Source organism: Semicossyphus pulcher, unplaced genomic scaffold (assembly GCF_022749685.1).
Source record: "Semicossyphus pulcher isolate SPU_LCO1_2020_fin unplaced genomic scaffold, fSemPul1.0.p SCAF_23, whole genome shotgun sequence".
In the NCBI taxonomy this organism is placed as follows: domain Eukaryota; kingdom Metazoa; phylum Chordata; class Actinopteri; order Labriformes; family Labridae; genus Semicossyphus; species Semicossyphus pulcher.
Window position 1 is genome coordinate 3,042,213 of NW_027211697.1, and position 25,427 is coordinate 3,067,639.

General features: G+C 41.1%; 2 protein-coding genes across 3 annotated transcripts in view; both read left to right on the forward strand.

Moving 5' to 3' along the window:
- Positions 1-885: 885 nt before the first annotated feature.
- On the forward strand, positions 886-9,508 carry LOC138602990 (cyclin-dependent kinase 5 activator 1-like). Its single transcript, XM_069674633.1, has 3 exons — positions 886-1,468; positions 3,108-3,750; positions 3,856-9,508. The coding sequence occupies exons 2-3, from the start codon at positions 3,235-3,237 to the stop codon at positions 4,345-4,347; spliced, it is 1,008 nt and encodes a 335-aa protein (XP_069530734.1). The 5' UTR covers positions 886-1,468; positions 3,108-3,234; the 3' UTR covers positions 4,348-9,508.
- A 2,313-nt stretch (positions 9,509-11,821) lies between these two features.
- The window catches only part of nsfa (N-ethylmaleimide-sensitive factor a), a 45,986-nt gene continuing 32,380 nt past the window's right edge, over positions 11,822-25,427 (forward strand). Inside the window, exon 1 of one of the 2 annotated variants that reach the window (XM_069674325.1) lies at positions 11,822-11,906. In XM_069674325.1, coding sequence (XP_069530426.1) covers positions 11,895-11,906 — 12 coding nt within the window. In that variant the 5' untranslated portion in view covers positions 11,822-11,894. The remainder of the gene's footprint in view (positions 11,907-25,427) is intronic. The other variant, XM_069674324.1, reaches the window with a different exon arrangement.

Consider the following 25,427-nt stretch of genomic DNA (forward strand, 5'->3'; position numbering starts at 1 on the left):
GGAAGAAGGCAGTTTTTGTGATGGATTTGGTGGAGATGTAGAGCTGGGTGTCATTGGCATAATAGTGAAAATGGATGCCATGGCGGCGTATGATGTGACCAAGGGGAAGCATGTAGAGGATGAAGAGGAGGGGACCGAGCACTGAACCAGGCAATCTTAAATATAAAAGGGTCAATTTACACATCAGAAAAATTTGTTCTGAAACTTGACTGAATCTGAAGCAACAGATAGACAATTTGTGGGTCTACATGCTGCTGCAGACCAGATGCTTTACAATTTATCTGAATGTTTCCATTTATCGTGCAGACAATAAAGAAAGAGTCTGTTACTTTTGTGCAATGTGTGATTGTAAGGTTCACTCTGGATCAATCTAGACTGTTACCTTAACTAATTGTTCATTCTAACCTGCAGTGAAGTGATACATATTGTTAAAAGTCCCCGTGCTGTTGCACTCTATCAGCACTCATATGCTTCAGTTGACCAATCAAATACTTGGTTGTAACTCACTGTTGCGTAAATAAGCGATATATATCCTGTGCTGTGAGAACAGCGCATGGGCGCATTTGTCTGCAGGCGGAGTGATCACCCCCGCAGTGATACCAGGGCACGGCCCACTCAAAGTGATTCATAAAAACCTCCGCGTTCGTCTTCAGCAGCCAGCACCCCCTCCCTCCTCCTCCGCCTCTCCGCCCCTCCTACCATCGCGGAGCAGCTTTGACACATCTGCTCGGCCGCTTCAGCACCTCGGACAGCGACCTCTCCAATAGGCTGGAGCCGGTCGGCGGCCAATGGCGTTAGCGGCGCGGCTGCGACAGCGACGGCCAGCAGCAGCAGCAGCAGCATCCCGGCAGCAGCCAATGAGAAGGCGCTGTTTCACCCCCACATCCAACCCGAATAACTGCAGATGCCCGCATCAAAGCAACGGGTACCTCGCTCTCTCTCTCCTCTCCCTGTCTGTTTGACAGGTTTAAGCTTCTGTCCATTTTAGAATTCTCCGCCTTTGTTTTGATTTATTATTCAGAGCGATATGTGCTCATGTGTTTGTGTCTGAGGGAGGTCCGTCCAAGCTGTGAGTGTCGTATTGGGACGTTAACAGTCCTGACTGTAGAGATTTTCAGCTCTCAATGGAAGACATCTTCCCACTCGCTGCGAGCGAAGGAGTGAAGCACATTTTGCATCTGCCTCGCGCCTGTATCCGTATCCACGCGCGAGGGGCTTTTTATAAATGAAGATTTGAAGAATAACCAAGCAGCAGTGCATCGGGAGACAAACCTGCGGGCCCGTTACTCTGAGGCGGTACATTTTCAGGGACTGAGCCGTTTTCACGCCCAGGACTGATCGTGTCGGCGGTGTGGACACCGAGCAGAAGGGCTGTAAGCATTTTCACATTTTGACCGCATTTGCCCAAGAGCAAGGGGGGTCAAGGTGTGATATATGGATCCCACAAGAAGAAGCGATTAAGTAGAAGGTAGGAAATCACACTGGGTTTTTTTGCAACACATTATTTTAGCCTCTGCAAATAATAAAACATAATGTTTTGTCCATGCTGCTGGTAGGGGAGAGTCTCGGCCTGTGAGCTTATGTTTTGTGAAGCAGCCGTGTGTTGGAGGGGCTGTTTTCAAGGCTTCCATTTTGAAGCTAAGATGGATGCTTGCGCACATTTCTTTCCCGTGCCTCTGTGGCCTTATCTTGGTTCTTATATAATCCCGATGAACAGTAGGCTACAGCAGCAGCAGGCCCGCGTTGCGCTGCCGTGAGAGGCGATGCATACGTTTTATGTAGCAGCAATGTGTCATCACAGATAAAAGGACATAATACAGCATTTAAATCATGGTTGCTGAGGTCCCTCCCACCGAATTGAGCTGATTTTCTTTGACAGGAAAATAAAAAGCATACTACTTAATGTGACCACTATGAAGCATTTATTACACAGGAGATATGATTTGTACAAGACTGTGAAGGAATGTCAAATTATGAAGCTGTAGGATTTATAATTACGTTTTCAGTCACGTTGAAGTCTCAGAAATAGAACCAGAAAAAGAGCATTCATACAGAGTGTTTATGTATTGTTTCATCTTTGCTTATTGTGTTACATAAGTGCTCTTGTAAAATTCAGTCAGTAACATTGCATCATAAACAAGGTGGAAAAAAATATGATTAGTTTTTAGCTACTGGGTATTTGTTCTCACTCACTCCTAACAAAAACACATAAAAGTGGGAGAGAGTACACACTTGGCCACTTGTTTGCTGTTACGAAGTTTTCAGCCACATCCTATGGTCTTCTTCAGGGAATGCAGTTTGCTCATTTGTCAAAGGACCGAAGGCTGAACCTTGATTTCCTCTTCACTCACTGCTCACAAAAACAGTTAAAGGGACTAGTGTGAGGATGGATGTGGGCTTTACACGACACAAACAGCACAAAAATGAAAACAAAAATAACCTTCCTCATTAAAGAAGTTTGTATAGGCAGCAAGAACAAGTCCTACAAAGGTCCATCAGCCAAGGAAGACCATCATTTGCGGTTGAAAGCTTTGGAAAAAACTAGACGACATTGATAACTTTTGTGCTCACAAAACTAAAATTTCCGTTGTGAAAGTAAATCTTAAAAAACGCAGAAATAAAATCATAATTTAGTCTATCAATAGATTTCTGGAGCTGTCAACCATGTCGCTGTCCTCCTGAGAGAAGTTTTCTATCATGGTAACTGGGGTGACAATTATAGCAGTATTAAAGTAGCTATCTCCATTCTCCATAATCTCCTTTTGCTGACAATGAGAAAAACTTAAAAGCTCTGAAAGGGCCAGTAAATTGACCTTAAGTCAAATCTTTTGAAGCTTAATCCAAAAGGGGCAACTGCACTCGGTTGAAGTTCTTGAAGACGTTTCCCCTCTCATCAGTTCAGAACTGAAGAAGCCTTTCGGATGAGAGGTGAAACATCTTCAAGAACTTCAACCAAGTCCAGTTGACCCTTTCGGATTAAGCTTTGAATGACCTGGATGACCGAGAACCTTCACAGACTTAAGTCAAATCAAAACTTAATATTTTAACTTAAATTATTTGCCAACTGACGAAGAATGTTTCCTCTCCTTCCTGTCCTTTGCTCACAGGTTCAACTTCAACCTCCAGAAGTGAGACTCTCTCAAAGCTCTTTGTCTCGACCAATCAAAGAGCTTTCCACCTCCGCTCCCTTCTCCACCCTTACTCTGTCCCACTGCAAACACTCAAAAAGGCATCATGGGTACGGTGCTGTCGCTTTCTCCCAGCTACCGCAAGGCGGTGCTGTTCGAGGATGGCCCAGCCACGGTTGGCCACTACACCGCGGTCCAAAACAGCAAGAACGCTAAGGACGCCGCCACGGCTGCCTCGAAGTCCCTCAAACGTCCCTCTATCATCAATGTATTACCATGGAAACGCATTGTGGCTGTATCGGCGAAGAGGAAGGGCTCCAAGAAGCTGCAGTCCGAGGTCGGGGACGGTGGGAAAGGGAGTTCTCCCGAGGGACATGCCACCGCCACGGCTAACTCCACCTCCAATAGCTTGAAGCTGAAGAAGTCTCAGTCCTGCGCTAACCTTTCATCGTACTCATCCAGCCAGGATCCCTCGGCCACCACCACCACTACCTCCTCCCACCTGCCCACCTCCAAGACCCTGGCCAATGTAGTTACTGTCGCTGCCAAAAAGAATTCCCTCACAGGCTCCGGGATCCAGCCGGCGACTGCTGCTGGCACCCCAAAACGTGTCATCGTCCAGGTAAACCAAAGTCTTGTATTCTTTCTTTTTTTTCACCGAAATAAAGTCCTACTCAATTTGTATTTGATAAAATTCCACCATCTGTCTTCTTCCTCTCCATCCAAGGCCTCCACCAGCGAACTGATGCGCAGCCTTGGTGAGTTCCTGTGCCGCCGGTGCTACCGCCTGAAGCGTCTCTCCCCGACAGATCCTGTTCTTTGGCTGCGCAGCGTCGACCGCTCCCTCCTCCTTCAGGGCTGGCAGGATCAGGGCTTCATCACTCCTGCTAACGTGGTCTTCCTCTACATGCTGTGCCGCGACGTGGTATCATCCGAGGTGGCCTCGGAGCGCGAGCTGCAAGCCTCGCTGCTCACCTGCCTGTACCTGTCCTACTCCTACATGGGCAACGAGATCTCCTACCCGCTGAAGCCCTTCCTGGTGGAAGCGGAGAAGGAGGCCTTCTGGGACCGCTGCCTGGAGATCATCAACCGCATGAGCGGCAAAATGCTCCAGATCAACACCGACCCGCACTTCTTCACCCAGGTGTTTGCTGACCTGAAGAATGAGAGCAAGAAAGAGGAGGAGAAAACTAAACTCCTCATAGGTCTTGACCGATAAGAGGGAGCTGGGAGGGGGGAAGGGAGGGGGGAAGGAAGGATGGATAGAAAGAGTGATGAAGTTAACAGGTTGAGGGCGGTAGGACTAATGTAATCCAGTGCAGCGATACTTTGGAGCAGTACTGTTGTCTGGCGTCTCTACTTGCTTATCATTGGCCAAATTTCCTGTTTGTAACCCAGAAAAAAAGAGCTTCTGACATTAAACACATCGTTTCAGCCATTTTATTGGAGTAACGAGCCACATAAACGCTAACAGGCGCTCAGGCAGCTGATCTTCGTGTTGGCCTGAGAGCAGCCTACAGGTCACTTTAACCACCAGAAAGCAGATTGAATCAGGGTTTGTGCTGCATTATTTGACATAATTGGATCTGATTCGATTCCCAAGACTTCCAGGCTACTTGTTGGTATCCAACACCTGGGTCACTTGGCTCAGGATGTAACAATAACAAGCTTTAAGGCAGAGATATGATCATTAGTTTTTTCACAACACAGACGAGGGAAGCTGTGTTTTATCAATCGCTTTGCCTGCAGGGTCTGTGATGTGACATTAACAGGCTCCGAGAGAGGGATCGTTCTCATTTTTATCTTTTCCCTCAGGCCCAGAGACACGCATCGGTCTGACCTGGACCTTGTTTCAGTGAGATACATGACTGATCTGAAGCCTTGTTCGGTCTTTTGATAAAAATGAATGGGTTAAGAAATGCCAGACAACACAGATTTATTAACAAAGGGTGAATATTATAAAACTAGTGATAGAGGATATTGATATGATGACATTGTTTGTCTTCACATTCCCACTTTAAAGAAATGCCGGGGTAAAGAGAAACAAGAAGCACCTTGCATGAGGTCACTTCATGTCCTTGCACACGACCACCTGCTTATTGCCAACTCCACTTTTCCTTCTTCCTGTTGTCCTGCCCTACCTTATTGCACTCAGAAAACTTGAAACTTTAATATAAATGAGCCAGAATCAACCACAACACAATTAGTGTGTAAACTTGTAGGACTGTGAAATTTAACTCTATTTAGCTCAATTGTACTGTAGAGGATTCATTTATCCGCATCTTACCTAAGTACTGTACCTTTAAGGGTTCCCATTCAAATCTGCTATGAATTGGGAGATCAGTTATTTATCTATAAGAGTATGAAATGCTACTAATCCATTGGGCACAGATTGATATTCATTTTAAAAAAGCCCTTGTGTACGCTGTGTTTACAAAACATGGGAAATTGCAATACTGACCCCACATATTTTACACGGGGACTTATTTAATTCCTCTCTGTTCCCCTGCACTTTCTCATGCAGTCCATATTGGTGCTGTCCAGATTGAATAGAAAAAACGAAAGAAAGAACGAACGAAAGAGAGACAGAAAGAAATAAAGAACCATTACCGCTTTTAAACGCTGCACTCATGTTGAATGACTGGTGGAAGTGGGTCGTGGAGGACATGCTCAGAGAGTAAATCATGTAATCTGTCTCCACCAATCGCTACGCACGTCATGAATGAAAGAAAATGTGATTATATTGCAGGTGTGTGTGGGCGGGGGAAGACGCTGCGAGAGTCTTTTAAGTGACTTTTCTTCAAAAAACAAAGCTTTGATGTTGCTGTCACTACTCGGCTCGAGGGACCTCCTCTGCTCTTTGAAGTGTCACACCCCCCTCCTCTCTCCTTTTTCCAACAGTAGATACTCCTCACAGCGACCCCTACAAACAAAAACAACACAGATTCTCTCTCTCTCTGTCCATCCGCTCCAGTCCGGTCTTAACTGGTCCTGCCCTCTCTGGTGCGGTCCAGTCCAATCCAGTTGTCCATATTTAAAGACTCTCTGGTCTGCTGACCTGACAGCTTACTTATTCACCGAGTTGTTTGACATGCATGTGTGCTTCTATAGGTTTCCTAGCATGCTGCTTTGTTTTGGGCACACCGCACCATATGTAACAGAAGAGACTGAGCGGTCGCCATGATGAACTGCTGAACGCTAGACTCAGTGATGTGACATCCGGACGACTCGGCACAAGAGGAAGAAAATGTGTGAGAGGCTATGCTGCACATACATCGATAAAGGAGAGCCAAAGCTTCAGGGTTTCCACTATTCTTGGTTCCATGGTGCTTAGGGGCCTTAAAGACTCCTCCGAGATTATTCCCACCACTCAAAAAACGGACACAAAGAATTAATGTCATTTTCAGTGGATATTTAAGGGTAACTCCAAAGATGTGGTATCCAATCCAATAAAGTTGTGAGCTTCAAAAAGAGGCATTTGGTATGGGTCAACTCCAAAAACACTGGATCCTACATTTCCCATGATCAAAGTGGACGGCGTCTACATTCAAACCCCTCACCTCCAGTTTGTAGCACTTTCAGGCTTCATTTAAAGTCTCAGGCCAAAGCAGAGATGACTTCACGTTTTGGAAAGCTTCCTCCAGATACATCGATGACATTGCTCAACTGAACCACATGTAAAAAATATCAGTGGACTGCCTCAAGAGACGCTTCACCTTGATGATGTCACATCACTAAGTCTAACTGTAGCCAATAAACTGTCTACAATTTTCGAGAAAGCTCTGCCTTCTCAAACAGGCCGGAGATCTTGTGCCATATCGTTCTAAAGACTCATTATTTCATACAAAAAACTACAAAACACAAAGAAACAAGAGCCAACTCCAAGTCCCTAACTGACGAACAAAAAAGACTATTGAGGAATCAGGACTAAGCTTTTTCACGATGTATCTACTTCATGTATCAGACAAGAAAAGAGGGACTTTATTCAGGTCGTAAGGACGCAGAGTCAGAATGGACAGCTGAATGGGATTTTAATACACAGTGAAGTTTATGTGTCACTTTGCAAAATGTACACCAAAATTGGAGTCATCCAAAACTGGAGCATTCAGGATTCTGTTATAAATTCTGAAAAATTATATTTGGTTTTAAGATATGTTAAAACACTGGAATTACAGTTCTTATAATTACTGTAAAAAACACGGGAATGGGATTTTAGGCACTTGTTAAATATCAGAATGTGAAGCCTGCTTCTGGACTGGGTGTCTCCACAACGCAGGAGGTGTTACACTTCTAGTTGTATTTTGCGTTGAGATGTGAACTGAATGGGCTGCACTCGGTACCATGCTGTAAAAATAATGTAGCCTTGATGCAGAGTCAGACCTCACGAGACAAATATGCACATGAAGACTGAATCCATGGCAAACTAGCTTGTTTACACGACCTTCCTCCTAGCTGTTTCTGATGGGTTGAACAGTACACAAGTAGCATTTCTCTGAGTGGCATTCCCAAACGACTGTTGAATAATAGTTTTTTATTAAGTTGTTCAACTTAAAGCTCCAAACTGCAAAAAGAAGGTTTAGAGGGATTCATCACAGCAGGTTAATGGATAAAAGACAATTTCAAAGGTTGAATATCCGCCATTACATGACAGGACCTGAACGAAGTAACAGTAGTAGATTTGGGTTTTTATACAACACAGTGATTATCACCAAGATTAAGTGGTGGAATGATTAATTAACAAAATCAAGAACTGTTACCTGTCGAGGAATCTTTGTGGTAAATCTTAAAGTTTAATTGACCATTCGCTAATCCCTCCAAGTGACAGTAACCTCAAGCTTTCTGTTACCATGCGGTACATATGCATTTTACAACGATAACTGTGAAAGACTTTTGTTTAATTAAAGAATAGATCTTTAATTTAACACAGAGTAAGACAAAAGATAAGTTAGCTTCTCTTTTCTTGCTAGCACCTGTCGATTTTACGGTCTAAAATGTCAGCTTTTTCTAGGTAATTAGGCTAATGTTCGCTACTAGTGACTAAGTAACCTAACTGACTAACTTTTTTTTCTCCAAACAAATTAAAAATATATGAAAGGACATTTAAAAGTGATAAAAGAAAATACAGAGACTTAAGATAGCACCTATGTGCTGCCTGACCCTGGAAGTAAAATAATGAAGCTAACGTTAGCTAAGTGACTTTGTTATAAATGCTGTCGCTGCTGACTTTTTTTGTTTAAAGCTGACTCATTTTTTAAAAATATGTGAAAGGACATTTAGATTTTATACAAGACTAATGAGTAAGACGTAAGATAGCACATATGTGCTCCCTGGCTGTGAAAGCAAAAACATTAAGCTAACGTTAGCTTTTAGTGAAAAAAAAAAGCTCTCTCTTGCTCTCTTGTTCTTTCCAGATGACTATTTGTCAAATAATGTAAAAGGGCACTTATATATAATAAACAATATGACAAAAGTATTAAGTTAAAGTTAGCATGTATGTGCTTCTTGGCCATGGAAATAAAACAGGGTTATACAGTTGCTAGTAAGCTAGTTAGCCAGGTAAGCAAGTATGCAGCTAATTTACAGCATATAAACACTATTTCATCCATTCCTTACAAATTGGCGCTTCTGATTTTGGTTTTTCAACCATGCCAAATGCCAAATGTCTTTTTCTGCTTTAGTATGTGTTTTTCTTTCAGGTATAAAGAAGTGTAAGCTTGACAGGCTTGCTGTGCTTGGTTACATATTTAGCAAATGGTCAATTCTACTATTTCTACTAAATTAGAATTAAAAACACTATCCTAGGTAGCAAACTCTCCCCACATACTTAAGAGTATTATATTTTTTATTATTCAATACCATGTGGATGTCAGATTTTGACTAACAACAGAAGAGCGAGTGTACTGAGATTATTCACTATTTTTTCTTCCACCTTTTCCAGTCTTACCAGCAGTACAGATACAATGAAAAACAAGAGAAGGATGCCAGGACAGGAGGCGAGGAAAGGAAACTTGTCCTCTGAATGAACCTTTTTGAGAATAAGAGAGAAGTTCGGGTCGACAACACCCCCTCCTCTTCATGCTCTCATCATTGATCAACTCATAACTATGTGCCATATTTTATCTTGCAACACGTACAAGACAAAAACTATCGTGTAACATATGAAGCTTATGAAAATGATGATGAAGTTATTATGGTTTCCTTCCTTTTCATTTGTGAATCTTATTGTATAAATCTTTGTTGAACAAAAGTCGAGGCTACTAGTGTTACTAGAGTGCTGATGCTGCAGTCTGTTACTATGTGGATGTATGAATATTTATGTGAGAAATAAGAATAATTTGATCAACTGTTACAGGTACTTTATATAAAAACCTTTACAAGCATGGTTGTCTGTGTTTCTTTTTTTAGACATACATGTAAGTGACATGATCCTTTAGAGACAGTTCTTGGCCTGACCACTGCAGGGCAGCACTTGGTTGTTGAAGTGATCTTCAGCACCAATAGATCTGGTTAAGGATTGAAGTGGTATTTGGGGAGTTTTGAGAGCTCCCATCCCGAGGCAAGTCCCATAAAAGGCAATGCAAGTATCTCTTGTTGACTCTCCAGCACCTAAGTGGGTACAGTGTTGACACATGATGTTATGTTATGTGATGTAACTAAAGCAGTCAAAGAGGAATATAATTTTAGCGTGGGTGATTAAGTAATAAATAACCAGTGCTCCAAGAAGATGACAGCCTTTCAGAACTTACTAAAACTTATTATGTCTTACCGAGACTCTTATCTGAGGCATACTATACATATCACAATACATTGTTAAATATTTGATATAATGAATGATATATTTTATTATATATTGTGATATATTGCCTATACTTGACAGACTATAAGCAGGGTGCGATGTTTTAAATCTAACATATAATTTATGTTTAAAAGAAGACACACTTGTGAAATAAAGTAAAGCCAACAACCATTATGTAATCACAACAGCTACATCCAGTTATTTTGTTACAAAGAAACAATGTAGTTGCAAGAAGCCATGGGAAAATGATTGTAGTAAATTACTTTGTAAAATGATTTTTTCCTAAACTTTCTATGTGTAATAAATGTAAAAATAATGGACATGAATATAAATATATCTATATCTATATATAAAATCTATATCTCTCTCTATATAAAAATCTATATATAATTTGTTCACACTGTCCCGGGTGCTGAACAGATATTTATTTTACTGTGGGTGGTGCTCTCCCTGGTGCTGAAGGAGCAAATTCTAACATTGCAATCACATTTAGCTCTTAGATGACAAGCAAAAATGATCAAGCTCATCTTTTATTCATATATATACATAATATATTTTTTTACACTAAGATGTTACTTATTTCACTTTTTACTTCACTACAACATCCTTTAAAAAAAATCTGTATTTGTTTGATGGAAAAATGTATTGGAACTTTCTCCATACATCAGTACAGTTATCTATTTAAAGTTTGTACAGCATTTAGTTAGAACCACGGAGACACTTTGCTATAGCATACAAACGTAATCTACATATTTAATTCCATAAAAAATACAATCCATAGCCATCCATCAAAATACAAAATACATCAATACAAAAATTGTTAACTGTTTCACAGAAATACTATAAATCAAATTATGTTTAAGGAATCTTCTAATAGTCATATGAGCCTGCTGTTTGGCTTCCTGTGCAGTAGTTATGGATATATATCCAAGAACAATTAAACAGCTTTAGCTTTTTAGCTTGGTAGCTAGAAAGATAGACGGTTACTATAGTAGATGGTAATTATTATTTGATGATACGTATACCTTTTTATGGCAACATAGGTATACTGCTAATAGTTTTATATTTGACTAAACAGTACCTCTATATTGATGAGCCATTTTACACATTCTCTGATTTACTCATTCTTCATAGTGTTGACCAAGCTGGTTTTCGACGTAATCTGACATCTCAGATTCTAACAGTTTATGCTTAAAACAGTCTATGTGTAGTATTGTGACAGAATTCATTAACGGTAAACACACAGTTTGCTGTAATTGTCTGATACGTTGTTTACTTTGTTATTGTTTTGTGTTCAGCTTTACATTGACAAGCTCTGCTGTACACAATGATGTTAATTTAGGCGTTTCCACTCTTTCTCCTTAACACAGCAGCATTTTATCAATGCTGTGCGTCATCTCAGATGCATGTAGAGACAGTCTGAGCAGCGGGGGCGCTGTCCGTGGTGCTGAAACGAAGAACCGTGATATTTACCAAAATACAAGGGGATGTTTTATAAAATACTAGAGTTGAAGTTATAGGTTAAGGTTGTGAATAGATCAGAGTTTAACGACTTAATTTTATATTTAAATCCCAGTCCGTGTAGTATTATTTACTATTAACAACAATCGTCAATGAAACACGAGAGCAGCGCAGTCAAATGTTTGTGCACGTGCCGAGTTTAACAATGTACATCATTAGTTTCCGACATTTCAGGCACAATATTTACACAGCGAGCCACATGTCAACTGTCTTTTGCCCACTATCGTCAATCTTCCACGTGAGTGATTTCGCATGGCAGTGAATGATGAAAATGCACGCGAGCTAATGGTGACATCCTAGTCGGTACGTTTCCGCTTGAATCAGCCAATCAGAGCAAGGTGCTGCGCAGCTTATAAACCCATCTGCTGCCGAGCCTTTCCGCTCACTGTCCCCGCTGTCCTATGAATCATTGACCCGAGGTGCATCCCTGATCTACTGCAACCGTGAAGATGGCGGCCCGGGTAAGACATAAATATATTTTAAAGGCTTTAAAAGAATTTCGTGTTTCTTTTTGAAATAACGGAAATCATACCCAGGGCGGAAAATGTCGGGTTAGCCTTGTTTTCCCTAAAATTGTAAGCAGTCTTGGTCGTAACCGCCTGAATGTCATCGCGGCAGTAAAATATCGTGTGTATTTCACATGATGTTGCAGCCTCATAAACCTGGCATGTGCCAGTCCTGACAATTCTGTCAGGATTGCATATTAGCTGCAGCATCAGATCCCTCAGCCTGCTAACAGCTTCCTTCTCTGGGAGTATCGCTGCTTAATCCTGGGCTCTGCTTGTCCTTGAGCTGCGAAAACGCGGCCACAGAAACGCATTTACGAGCTCTGCATTTCAACAGAGCTTGTGAAAGCAAATATCGCGGCACATCGTGTACAACCTGTCCGCATTAAGCATGTTAGCATGCATTTATAATATTATTATGGGTGAAAACAACCGAGCGTTGCTGCTTTAGCCTTCAATCTGCAGTCTGTGCGTGCTGGTGTGGAGCAGCAGAGCAGTGCATGGCTGAATTGTGGACTGTGTGCATATTTATTTTAATGGCTGTGTAGAACCTGTCGATGTCTACAGGGAGGAAAATGTCAGGTACCAACCTGCCCTGCTGTCTGTTATCAGTCTGTACACAAGCCCTATAGCCTAATGTATAGGGACGTGGTTTTATTAAACAGTCTACAGCTAAGGTCCCCTATTTATTTTGGAAATGTCCTGAAAGAAGGCTCATTTTTCGTTTAATGTGTTTCATTTGGCGCATTGTAAAAGTAGCATCTGCCAGTTAAGAATCCAGAAAAACGTCATGATTTATGGGTAGGGCAACCCAGCAAACGCATGTTCTGCAGCATGTGCATTTCTATTCCTGTTGGAGGCAGGTTTGCAGTTAATTTAGATGTCTTGCTCTATCGAAGTTGTGATCCTACCTTTCCATCATGGTCACCACATAAAAAAACCCACACCTGTACTTCAAAGAGAACATTTGAATTATTTCCTGATTAGGCTGTAGGCTCTGTAGAGTCTTATTCTAGGCCAGTGGTTCCCAGCTGTTTAGCCCAATGACTGTATATGGTTTAGCCTCACAAGCCTCATTAAAGAAATAGCTCGACATTTTTATCACGTTATCTCTCTGGCGGAGAGGGAGATGACAAGATTGATACTCTCATGTCAGTATGATGTATAGAAAGCTACAGCCTGCAGCTATTTAGCTTAGCTTAGTATAAAGACATATCAGGAAACAATTGGCCTGGCTGTGTTCAAGGGTAATCTGCCCAACCACAACTCTTAAGTTCAGTAATTAATATGTTATAACTTGTTTATTCAATACCTACAGAACAAAGTGTAAAATGATAAATAACATTTTTACAGAGGTTATGTGCTGAAATATTGCTTAGTAGTGACACTTCTGCTTTGCATCTTTGTGCTAAGCTAAGCTAACAAGCTGCTAGCTGTAGCTTCATATTTGTACTGTACAGAAGAGGGATTGGTTTTTTCTTATCCTACTGTGTCGACAAAGCAAAGTCGAGCCTAAATTTCGACTGTAGCTTCAAATTGCAGGTCATGGCATCTTTTATGGTCTCTTGTTTGTCTTGTTTCGTTTTAAATCTGTTTTTTTGGGGGGGGTCCTTTTAAACTGTGGCATCATAGTGCAGGGTGCTGAGTCATGATGAAAGGTGCCAACAGTTGGAGCATTACACAGCAAGATTTTGTGTTCATGTTGTACTGCAGAAAGAGTGAACATAAATAAAGTATATTTATGCACGAGGACGTACGCTTGTGACGGTAGACTCAGTGTAATAAAGAATTTTCATTACCTCAAGCTCGGTATGAATAATCGCACATGCAGAAGTGCCACTTGGGGGTTAATACATGACACAAGGTGGGCACTTTTATCCAAAGAGCAGAGAGGAAACACTTATCCTGTCAGTGAAACGCTACTAGAAGCGCTTTCAGTCTTTTCCCTGTGGTTGAAAACAAGCCAAAATATTTGTGAAGCTGGAGGGAAGTGCTGACCTGCTGAGTCTAATTTTACTGCAGAGCCCAGACAAGCAACAACAGCAGCATTTTGTATACAGTCTACCCACTGCTGCGTCTGAACAATTTGACCTCTTGCTGATTTGTGGACGAGACACAACACCCAAGGGGAGATCAGTCAATACTGCATTAAATGACGACATGTTTTCGGTCGGCAGTTTCTACACGAGGAACGTATTTGTGCCTTGCTTATTTGACTTATTAACAAACATATAAACAGAATGCTGCTACTCATTAAAATAAAACCTACAACGCAGGTTCAAGGTGATGACAATTGACTGTATGTATACAGAATAATGTATATTTTAGGCCATAAATATGCTCTATTGAGACTGATGGTCTCTTCTCGTACAAACTATATTTTGGACTTTGATGTTTTAATGTTGTTGAAACACGCAATATGATTTAGGTGTTTCCTTTTGAGGTGTTACATGGACCATATATAGCTAGCTTGCTAGCTTTTTGAATGAAAACTAGCTCCAAGAGCTAGCTGAAAACTCTGTTGTTAGATGACTTTTTATTGTGTCCTTTTTAGTGAATATTGCATTTGACACCTACACACATGGTACCCCTAAAAGACTAATGCAAAAGCTACATGTTGCTGGTAGAAAGTTAGCATCACCAGTAGATGATATATTTATGGAAATTAAGCAACAGCTAGTTAGTTAAGCTAGTTAAACTTGTGTATTATCTGAACGTAGCACTGTGTAGAGTACTGCTGGTTGAAGAGAGCGCTAACTTCCAAGAATCCAAAAGCAGGACAGGCTGCTAGCTTTAGCCTAAACTCCAAGAATAATCAATTACAGGCCACACACAATAGGAAATACTAAACACTTATGCTAGTTATGAACTGGGCTTTTTTACTTAGCTAATTACCACAGATTTATTAGGTTACCTAATGATGTCGTTCTTGCCTTTTAAAGTAAAATGAGGTGTTAAGCTAGTTTGCTAAAAATACTAATGACTGCATGATTTGGAATCAAAAATAGAAATGCAGCTACACATGATCATCATAGGATAATAGCACTTGTTATATCAGTATTATAAACAAACAGTGCACTATATGCATGGATCCTTGCAGTACAGTCTTGTTATCCTTTATGGTACAGTCGGAAATGCTGTATTTGTTTCACATTTTGGGTGTTTTCCAATGTTTATCACGCTTGGCTTAAACTGAAGTGACAAATTATGAATTGATTTGATGCAGGAACGAAAAAACACTTTGTGCATATAAATGCACAACCCACTAAGTCATCCTTCACTACCCCTGTGGCTCATTCCAGATGCAATCAATATAATGTGACAGAAGTAATGCTATGCAACAGTTTCAGATTCATATGGAAAACGGTTGCATGAATGTATATGAACAGGGATCACAAACTGCTGTGTTGATATGAACTGAGATTGGATTATGTAATCACCGTAAAGGAGATTATTTAAATGATGTATCAAATGTGTGTGTGTGTGTGAAAGGAAAAGGGGGAGATGCAGTGGTACACTCCTCCTCTTGGACATCCAGCATGAGTCAAAAGAGACCAACGGCACTCACGCACACACACACACACACACACACACACGCACACACACACACACACACACACACACACACACACACACACAGTCATATAACCTTCACCCTATCTTACCCAGCAGAGCATGTCCTGTTGCTGGGCATAACACAGCTTGTCAGAGGAAGTCGGGATAAAACAAGCAGCACCACAGAATGACAACACAATGCACTGAACATAGAAAAAGAGACGATTTTGTCTTAAAAGGTCAAACATGGAATTCATTATTTTTTTTGTATCTTACATGGGAAATTAATGATTTAAGTGTTATAGTTTTAGCCAAGTGCTGGCAAATTTCTATCATCTCACCAATTTGCCTAATAGTGTCTAAAACTGTTTCGTAAATCATCTCCCTGAATTCTTGATTCCAAAGCAGGTGATGGCCTTTCAGCAGTGTTCCTGTTTGTCAAATGTATTCATGAATTTTTCATGGCTTTCATAATGATACTGCGAGAAAAAAAAAGAAAAAAAAAAAGCTTTCAGTGGATGAAGAAGATGATGCATGCAGTCTTCGAGTGTTGTCAAGCCTCTGGCACTGACTTTCTGTATCAGACCCCATGTGAATCATCACTGATGCCTAAATAAGAAACACTCTGAAGCAGATCCCCGCCTGGGCTGTTCTCTGCTTTCAGAGTGAAGTCTGTTAAAAAACAACAATTCACTAACTGCACCTGTTGTTTTAGCCAAAAATAGAGACTACTACAGCTACATACAACTACTACAACTACATATATATATATAAATAATAACAAGTTGCTCCACTTGTTTGAATCACATATATTTGGCCTTTTCGGGGCTAACATTAACACATAACAATTTCCATGAATTTAAACCGGTAAATAGTAGCATTTTGTGGTCATTAACATATAGGCTAGCAAGGCTAAGTATAAAAAATCTTTAATGCACAACCAGCAAATGGGACAATTTACATCGCAGCTTATGCAGTTTGAGGTTTACGTTTGTTTGGGGTGGGGTTGTATGAGATACTTATCAATAAGAAGTGTACTTTATACAGTGGAGGCCGGTCAGCACGGCCCCGGTGTTTAGAAACCGGCCGGAGTGCTGGTACTGAAGCTAGGCTATATGCCGCTGCAGATAGGGTCACACATAATCTATCCACTTAGAAGGACGTCTCACCTAAAAATCAATAGTGGGATCAATTGTATGCTTTCTTTGAATAATTCACTGCTTTTCACTTTTCAGTAAGAACGCCTCTTTATTTGGCACTACTTTGTGTGGACCGCACATACGTGTTGCTACGCCTGCAGTGTGTGGTGTCGGATCAGCTGTTTGTGTCAGCGGTTTGTAGAAGACACAGCAAACTAAAGAAAATACGATATTATGTAAACCACAAAGTGCCGTTCACGGTGGGGACCCGAGGACATTGTTTTCCTTTCTTGTTTTGAAAACACAACCAGTAGTAGCATTTTTGAAACCTCAAGCTAACTTCATGACCGGCACCCTCCAAACTGTAAAATTTAGGCCTTCAGTATGGCTCTCTTTAAAGCATAAATCATTAAAACAAAAACTACTTGCTGCAGCAGTTGTATAGGTATCTATCTACCTTTAAGATTAAGTTGTATTTGGGTTATCAGTTTGTCCATTTCAAACAGGGGCTTACCCAGTTTGATGAGACAGTAATGGATTATTGATCTGCTATCCTAAATGGTTAAATTGACCTCTGAATTCTTGAGGGATTTTCCGTCTTTGCCTTGAGAGCCAGCTTAAGGTCAGGGGGGAGCAGAGTGGGTCAGTAAGACACTTGGGAAGACTCTGGCTGTGGTGGAGATTGAAGTGGTGACCTTTTGTCCACTGGGCGGTCTCATCAGCCATCTGGCCTTCAGAAAGCTGCTGGATTAGAGAGCAGGTAGTCAAGATGAAAGCAAGGAAAATAACAAATGTGCAGTGATAACATGAACCATACTGACCAGAAACCTACCTTTCTACCTGATTAGAGCTGTTATTATGGGAACCCCCTTGCTGCTTTTCTTTGTTGTGGCCATTTCCTTCCCCTTTATAAAAGAAAACTTTTTTCTATTTGGTCAGAGAAAAGTGATCCATGTCTGCTGGCAGATAGTTCAATCTTTACGCACAAATATTTTGTAAACTGCTTTACTAGTCGTGACTGTGGCTGTACAGTGTCAAAGGTAAATGGCTTAACCTGAATTAGACCTCCAGTGGCGTGTGGACACTGTCAGAGTTACTATGTCAACGACAAAATCACCAGGGAAACACTTGTATTGACTCAGTGTGCTTTGAGTTGTGGATTTCAAACAGCAGAGGAGGCGCTTTTTATTTTTCAAGCACAACCTGACTGATTAAATTGTGTCAACATCAATAGATACAGCAGAGGTGGGCTTGATTTGAAAGCTAGACAAGAAAAACAAGAGATGCCTTGTTGCGTGATGAAACAAGAGCGTGTGTCATAAAAGATGGCAGCTCTCCTGATGTGTCTCTCCTTCTCCGTGCTCTCTTTCTCTCTCCTTACTACGCAAACACTTAAGCCTAATTTTTCTAGTAATCTTTCACTATTTTTCAGGAGACTGTTATTTGTTTTTCACCTCCTGCTTCTGTTTCAGCACCCACACCCAATTTGACAGAGTGGAGACTGCGTTGGCGAGGTTGGCGGGGGCTGTTGGAACGCCTCTGTTGTGCTCTCTAAATGACAAATAAGCCACTCCCTGCAAAGATCTCAGCTTTAGTCATCCTCTCGCTTCACAGGCTTTTAAAGATCATGAACATCAGCACAGAAGAAAATCAGTTCACTTATTGAGTCCTCAATTCACCAGCTTGCATAATGATTTAGATTTTTCCTTCTTTTTCAATATGAAATCATTGAAATCATCTCCAAAATGTTGTTGGCAAAAAATATTTTTAACATTAAACTGCATTAGAAACATCAATCCTTCAGTGTTGTTCCGCAGTATGAATAGCAATCATAGCCCTTACCTGGAAATGAAGCACCCTGCTTACATAGGGATGAGCCAGCTACAGCCAGCAGCGAAGAACATAGTGTATTTACTATATTGGGATGCTGTCCGGATGTTTCTGGAGAGCTAATGTTAGCTAGCTAATTTGTTCCTTCTGGGAACCCAATTTAAATCAAGTTGATGATCAGCACTGATCTTCACTGAGACAAATCTAACACGTAACATAACTAGCCTACATTTGTAATGTCCCACTTTGGGCATTGTGCTGGTAAAAAAAAACAATGTGTAGTTGTCTTCCCCGCTAGCTCCCTCTCACGTGCATAGCTTGTGGTTTAACAGTAAGAAAAAGCTGTTGTTTCGTAAGAACTGGTTTGATGTCCATGGTTTGATAGTTGTGGTAGTCTTAGTCTATTTTAAATGCAAAATTAAAATGCTAGACGAGAAGGATAACGGCGGGAAAATGGAAATCAAAATGGAAAAAATGCTACTGCCTTTCCTGAGCAGCAAGCTAACATTGCTGATATCCAAAAGGTTTTCACACACATCAGGGGTCCCTTTCAGAAAGGAGGTTCAACAAACCCTCAGTCTAACCCCGGACTGTGGTTTGACTTACTCTGAGTTAAAATTCGCTGGCCTTTTGGTTTCAGAACAGCTGATCAGAGTTAGTTCAATCAACTCTGAGTAGGATCAGCCGGAGTTAAGTGTGTGCACGCTGACATCAAGCCAGCATTAGTGGAGCCCCGATACCACGATTCACCATGGCAACGGTACACAAAAAGAGGTCCTTCTACGTCACACCAGTGGAGCTCGAAATCCTCATGCGGACGTTCAGTGAATACAAGCATGTTTTTAGACAAATAAAGTAACACGGCTGCAGCTGCAAAAGAGAGAGAAGCGGCGTGGGAAGAAACTGCTGCTCGAGTAAATTCGCAAGTTTAAAGTGGTCTATTTATTTAATATTTAATCACGACCAGAAGCTAAAATTTATATTAATTTAGGAGCAATCCAGCGGGAGAAAAACGTACAAGGAAGCAGTTAAAAATAAAATACCAGACAACATCATTCAAAGGTGCGGCTCAGGCAGAACAGGCTCATGGCTGAACCTCACTTCAGTCATATTTTAAATATTAAACTAATGAAATATCATTCAGTGGCTGTTTTAATGTGCATTAGCTTTATCCCTAACATGATGCTGACTTCACATACATTATAACTCATGTTGATTAAACAGAATTGTGTTCGTTTAAAAATCTATAAATCTAAAAATGATGACTCTGACACAGATTTGTCTTTTGATTTTTTTATCATAATTATAGACTTTTGCAAAGGGGTCAGAGCACCACAGAGACGCAACGTTTTTTTTAAAATTTGTAACCGCTCAAACACGCGTGAGACGGGCTGAATGAATGAGGAAGTCGAATGAGGGTTTTATATTCTAGAGGGAGGAGACGGAGCGAAACTCTGAGTTTCCTGAAGAAAATCTGCTCCCGACCAGGTTAGGTTCACAGACACAGTTACCATAGCAACCAACTCAGAGTTAAAGTTACCTCTCTTTCTGAAACGGCAAACCCGAGTTTTCCCTCATTTCAGGGTTAACAAACCCGATGTTTTCACTAAACCCGCTTTCTGAAATGGACCCCAGTTGGCCATGATTGTTTGCCCATTATGAGACACTACTGTAAAGATGGATGGTTTTTGTTGACTTTGAAGCCGATCAGATGCTTATTGAATGTTTTAAACAAGTTGGTTATTTCACAAGAATGCTATAAAATAGTAGCTAACAAAAAATGTTAGCTAGCAGCAGCCGCCTCTTTTTTGTCTTTTCAAAATGTGTGTTGTATGTATGGGCAGACAGTATGTTTATGTGTATCCTGTACCTGCATGATTAGTATGCTAGTGGGTGTGTGTGACAGAAAGAGTAATGGTTAATCCCCGGCTGTCTCGATGCCGGGCCTTCCTCTGTGAGCCCTGAGCTGGAGCTATATTTAGTGAGCCATGCTCTGCTGTGGGGCAGCCTACACAACAACAAACACACTCGCAACCACACACGATAGACACATACGCAACAGTAGCTAGTGTAACACATACACACACACACTCACACACTGTGTTTCTGTGTGCGTCACTGCAGACAGGATCAACCTTTAGAGTCAGTTGTGGGGGGCCAGTCTGAGTTTGTTCTGTCACTCATATTTTGTTTAGACTTAGACTTAGACTTAGACTCAACTTTATTGATCCCTTTGGGATGACTCCCTCTGGGAAATTCAGTCTCCAGCAGCTTATACAGTACAATACAATAGGAAAGAATTCTGAATAACTGAAATACATTAGCTGAGGGATGCATTTCTAATGCGGACATCTGAAAAATTACAGGGACAGTGAAGAACACTGATGGACTTAGTAAGGACCATGTTGCACTGCTACTAAATCAAACACTACCCCCGAAAAACTTAAATACAGTTTCTTCAGAACTTTGAAATTACTTGTAAAGCATTTTGGTACATACATTTATTCTGACCCATAAATTTGCAGTTTTAATATGAGGCAAAAGCCAGCAAATGATTAGCTTAGCTTAGTGCTTATGTAAAGTAACAATATCCACTTACCTCCGTTCAACAATAGGTATGGGCATTCCTATGGGCAACTATTTGACTATTTTTCGAAGATCCCCCGCGTGCGCAAACACAAGCTAACATAAGGAGAGAGAGACACCGATGGTTGGTTTTAGTTTCATGTCAAGTGTGTACCGCAAAAACTCCTATAAACCACGAGGGATAATAAACTGCATCTTGCCTATATGATACACAGACATGGTTCATTTCTCTTACACTGAGAATGAGCCTGTGATACCACGCATAGTTCTTGTTGACTTATGCTAGCTTTAGGTTTTAAAGTTTGCACCTCATTCCATTATTTTTTCAACTAGTTCCATACAGCGCTGTTTGACGGCTGCAGAAGTCTTTTTCTGAGGTTCTGACTCGCACAGCGCCACACGTGTTTCACTGGCACCTGGCACTAATGCTTTCTACTTTTGTTAGGCTATTTAATGGTGGTTAGCAAACAGCTTTCAGATGCGCCACCGCCTGGCGGTAGTACCGCATTACAGCCAGGCGCCGGTAAAAAACAATGGAAAAAATATATTTTTAAGATGAGATAATAGTTGGATGAACTTTTTAAAAATTAATTAATGACTAATCGAATATTCAAAATTCATGACCCATCCCTATTTAACAAACCTCTTCTCCTCTTGAGGACAGTATGGTCGAAGCTTTTACTTTTTACAAATCTGCATCATGATGCTTTTATTTTGAAAAACTAATTGCAAGCAAATCGCAAGAAATTGATATCTTTTTTGGGTTCATACCTCTGAATTAAGACAGAGTGAAGCCTCTGTGTAACTTACTATTTACAGTGAAACCGTAAGACGTTAACTGATGTTTGTTTATTTTGCTGACGTATCTGTAGGGGCAAATTTTGCTTAGCTTTTGATCGAAACACACTGTCTTCTCAAGTTTCTAATCGGACTGTAAACAATGCAGGAAGTCTTGGGTGTAAATCGTTTATTGCTATCTGTCTGCCAAATCAGAATGCGCTTAAATGTCACTGTTGCTCCCAGAGGCTAAATTGTCCGCCGATAGCCGATGGGTTCCGAGATTGCTAAGCTATAAAATGTGCAATTAAAACTTACGTCAAATTGACCTTTAAAGGACAACAGACATGGAGTTAGCTACAGTCAATCAAAACTGTAGACCATCAGCGCCTGTTTTGGACCCAATTCTGCCTTTTGTGACGTATTTCAACTGTGTTTTGTCGATGTGTTACGTGGGCCTGAGGTGATGGTAGATTTATTATTGTTCCAGTCACAGCCCTGCTTATTGCTGCATTGCGGTAATTGCTGGAACAGGGCGATCCTTAACGTTATTAGTTCCACCTGTACCTTATATTGTCAGAGCAAACAATAACACAGAGTGGTCACATTATTGCCATATCTAAAAAGTGAAGTGAATATAACTAGCCCAGCTATGGTGAGGGGTTAAAGGTCGACTATTTACACTGTTTGTGGATGCTTGTATGCAAACATTGATCCTCAGCCTGTAAGTGTTGGTAATACAGTCAACTTTTTACCTCACTCCTGGCGGCCTTTGGATTTTTTTTTTTAGATTTTTAGGTCGGCATGGCAGCAAGTGTCCTTTTATGTGTTGGCTTTTTAAAAGGCGTGGAAACACTCAAGTTTTGAAGTGCTCTCGCTTGTGTGTATTGACCTTTAAAGGACACTGTTGACTGCCCTCTGCTGTAGCTGCTTGGCCTTTTCATTTCGCAGACTGTGGGGAACCGATTTTGCAACAAGAAATTAAAGCACAAGATTAAAAAGCAGTCTACAGTGCAGAGGATTTGGTTACACTCCAAAAATAGCTTCTGAATGTAATTGTGCATGTTTAATTAATGGTGCATTTGATTAAAAAATGGCTCAGCTCGGTGCATCTTTGAAACACAACAACTTTATGCCTATTTTTTAATGCTTTGAATCCTTTTTCTTGTCATATTAAATCTCGTTTAAATATAAGAGTTTGGTTAACTTTGATGGAGACACTTTGAATAACAGACACTTTAAATTACAACAGGCAGGGAAGCACCACACTGCCTGTGAAGAATGAGGGCACCGTGCGCCCGGAAACCCTCTTGATTTAATACCATCTTAAACGGAAGGCTGCCAAGGAATTACTTAGTGTGATTTATTTAAATTGAAGAGAGAGTTGCTCTTATGTAGGTTATTAACATCAAAATGTGCTGTGTGAGGACTGATGGCAGATATTGAACGTTTGTCTGTTGGCCTAAAGTGCCAAGCAGGAAGTAATCAAGGGCTTTCAGCTGGATTTTGGGGGTTTCCTATCATAATATTGTAATGTGACTTTTAATGTTCTATATCACAACAGAGAACGTCAGTATGGGGAGTAGTAGGCCTTAAGCCCCGTTTGTGCTTAATGTGCAGTAGATAATATTGCAGAAAATCGAAGGCTCGAACATGCACACAGAGCTGACACAATTAACTGCTGGGCTCGGCTCATATTCCATTCATGTGGACGGAAAAGTCGGGCAACAGTGCTTTCAAATTTAATTGCAGGGAAGGAAATGCAACAAATTGGTTTGACAGTGATTTTTTCTGACTCCAAACTGAACCCAGTGGCTCTGATTAATTAACTTAAGTGTTAACAGTGGAAGACTTTGCATCATTATAATCTTATAAATTCAAAAAATCGATTTTGTCATTGCACCATACATATTGGAAATTAAACACATGGTTGAAAAACTCAATTCAAATCTAGGTCTGCTTTTCAGTTTGTACAGGTCAGTTCTTTAAGGGGACTCAACTATAGACATTGAAAATTGGAAATGTCTGCCTATGAAGCTGCTAAATGCACCACCATGTTCACTAGCGAATTGCTAACTGTCTGTTGGAAAGGGGGTGATTGACAGTGGTGAGATGGACAAAGCCAACATGACATCCCCCATTGGTTTGTAAACTATTGTTTTGGAGCCACAAGTTTGACATTTTGGATGTCACCATCTTTTTGCGGGGGGGGGGGGGGGGGGGGGGGATTGCATTGCTATGTCTTAATCCTGATTGACAGGTCGCCACTGTAGGGCCCTGTCAATCACAATTAGCCATGCTACCCTGCTTTATTGTCTATTTTACTCTTAATAGGACCATAAAGATCTGTTCACGAGGAATTGTTGTTCCAGTCCCTCCATTGCTCACCTAAGGCATGCTGCTGACTAGACTCCGCAGGGTGGTCAAGTGGGCGCCCTCCTTCTTCAGTGTTTCACTGATAGGCCCACGACACATCCCAGGCTCACCCCCTAGATGCCATCTGCTCACCTGGTGGGGTGTTTTCTCTTCATCCAGAGCCACAGACTGCCCTTTTCAGCAGCTCTGGAGACGTCCTTTATGGCTTAGTGGAGGGCCTTGCCTCACACCCTCATCTCATGGGGCAGTATGAAACCTCTGCAGCCTACTTCAACAGGTCGGACCTTAATAGGACCATAAATTACAAAATGAACACCTTGTTTTATGGAAAAAGACTTCATCAGAATAGCTTACTGAGGTAATATATAATGAGAAGCATGGTCATCCAATCTGCTTCCAAACAATTCAACCTCAATTTTTAACTAGTAGCGTCGTCCCCTGCTGGTCAGTTGAAAGAATCCAGTCCAAAAACCAAAAACCAAAACAATGACCTGAAAAACACTAAAAGGCTCCTTGGAGGTGATTCGAAGTGCATGGTTGTATATAATTCTTTGCTTGTTCATCACACCTCTTTCACATTACACACAGTGATGTGACCTTTTGACCTTTAAAGTGTATAAGAAATAAGGGTATCAAAGGGTAACGACAGAGAACATAAATGATATTAGATGTACCCACCTGCTATTTGGAATGTTTTATGTCTCCCATGTTCAGCGATTGCTTTGTATATTTAGAATAAGACGTGGGTGAACGATCTGACTCCCGGGGAGTCACAGAGCACTCGTCACATGGATTATTTGATAAAAGCACAACATATCAATGTCTTCAGGATTTATTTTGTAGTCCAGCTCACCAGGGAGCAACAGAAACCATGCTATCCTCGGCTCTGATGCAGCAGCGGCTTCGTTACCATCGATTGCAGACATCTGACCAGATTACACCCCCTGAGGCCTCGCAGCATGAATAATTTAATGGGATGGTTGCAATAAGAGGAATATTCAGAGGGAGGGAGGTGATGGTGGGAGTGGCTACTGCAGATTTACTCTTAAAAAGGTGGGAGAGAAAATTAAATTGCTGGCAAATACTGATTGACTGAAAGCAACAAAGTCCCTTACCTTGGCACGGATTATGTCTCTACAGAGAGGAGGTGAAGCGAGTACTGGTCGATGTAACCTGACAGACTGAACTGAAAGAGATGCTGGAGATGTTTTGT

What these genes read in the sequence shown, in the direction of transcription:
- LOC138602990 (XM_069674633.1), top strand. Translation starts at nt 3,235, where the DNA reads ATGGGTACGGTGCTGTCGCTTTCTCCCAGCTACCGCAAGGCGGTGCTG. An exon ending in CAAAACGTGTCATCGTCCAG is followed by an intron (nt 3,751 to 3,855) that starts GTAAACCAAAGT and finishes TCTCCATCCAAG; the next exon opens with GCCTCCACCAGCGAACTGAT.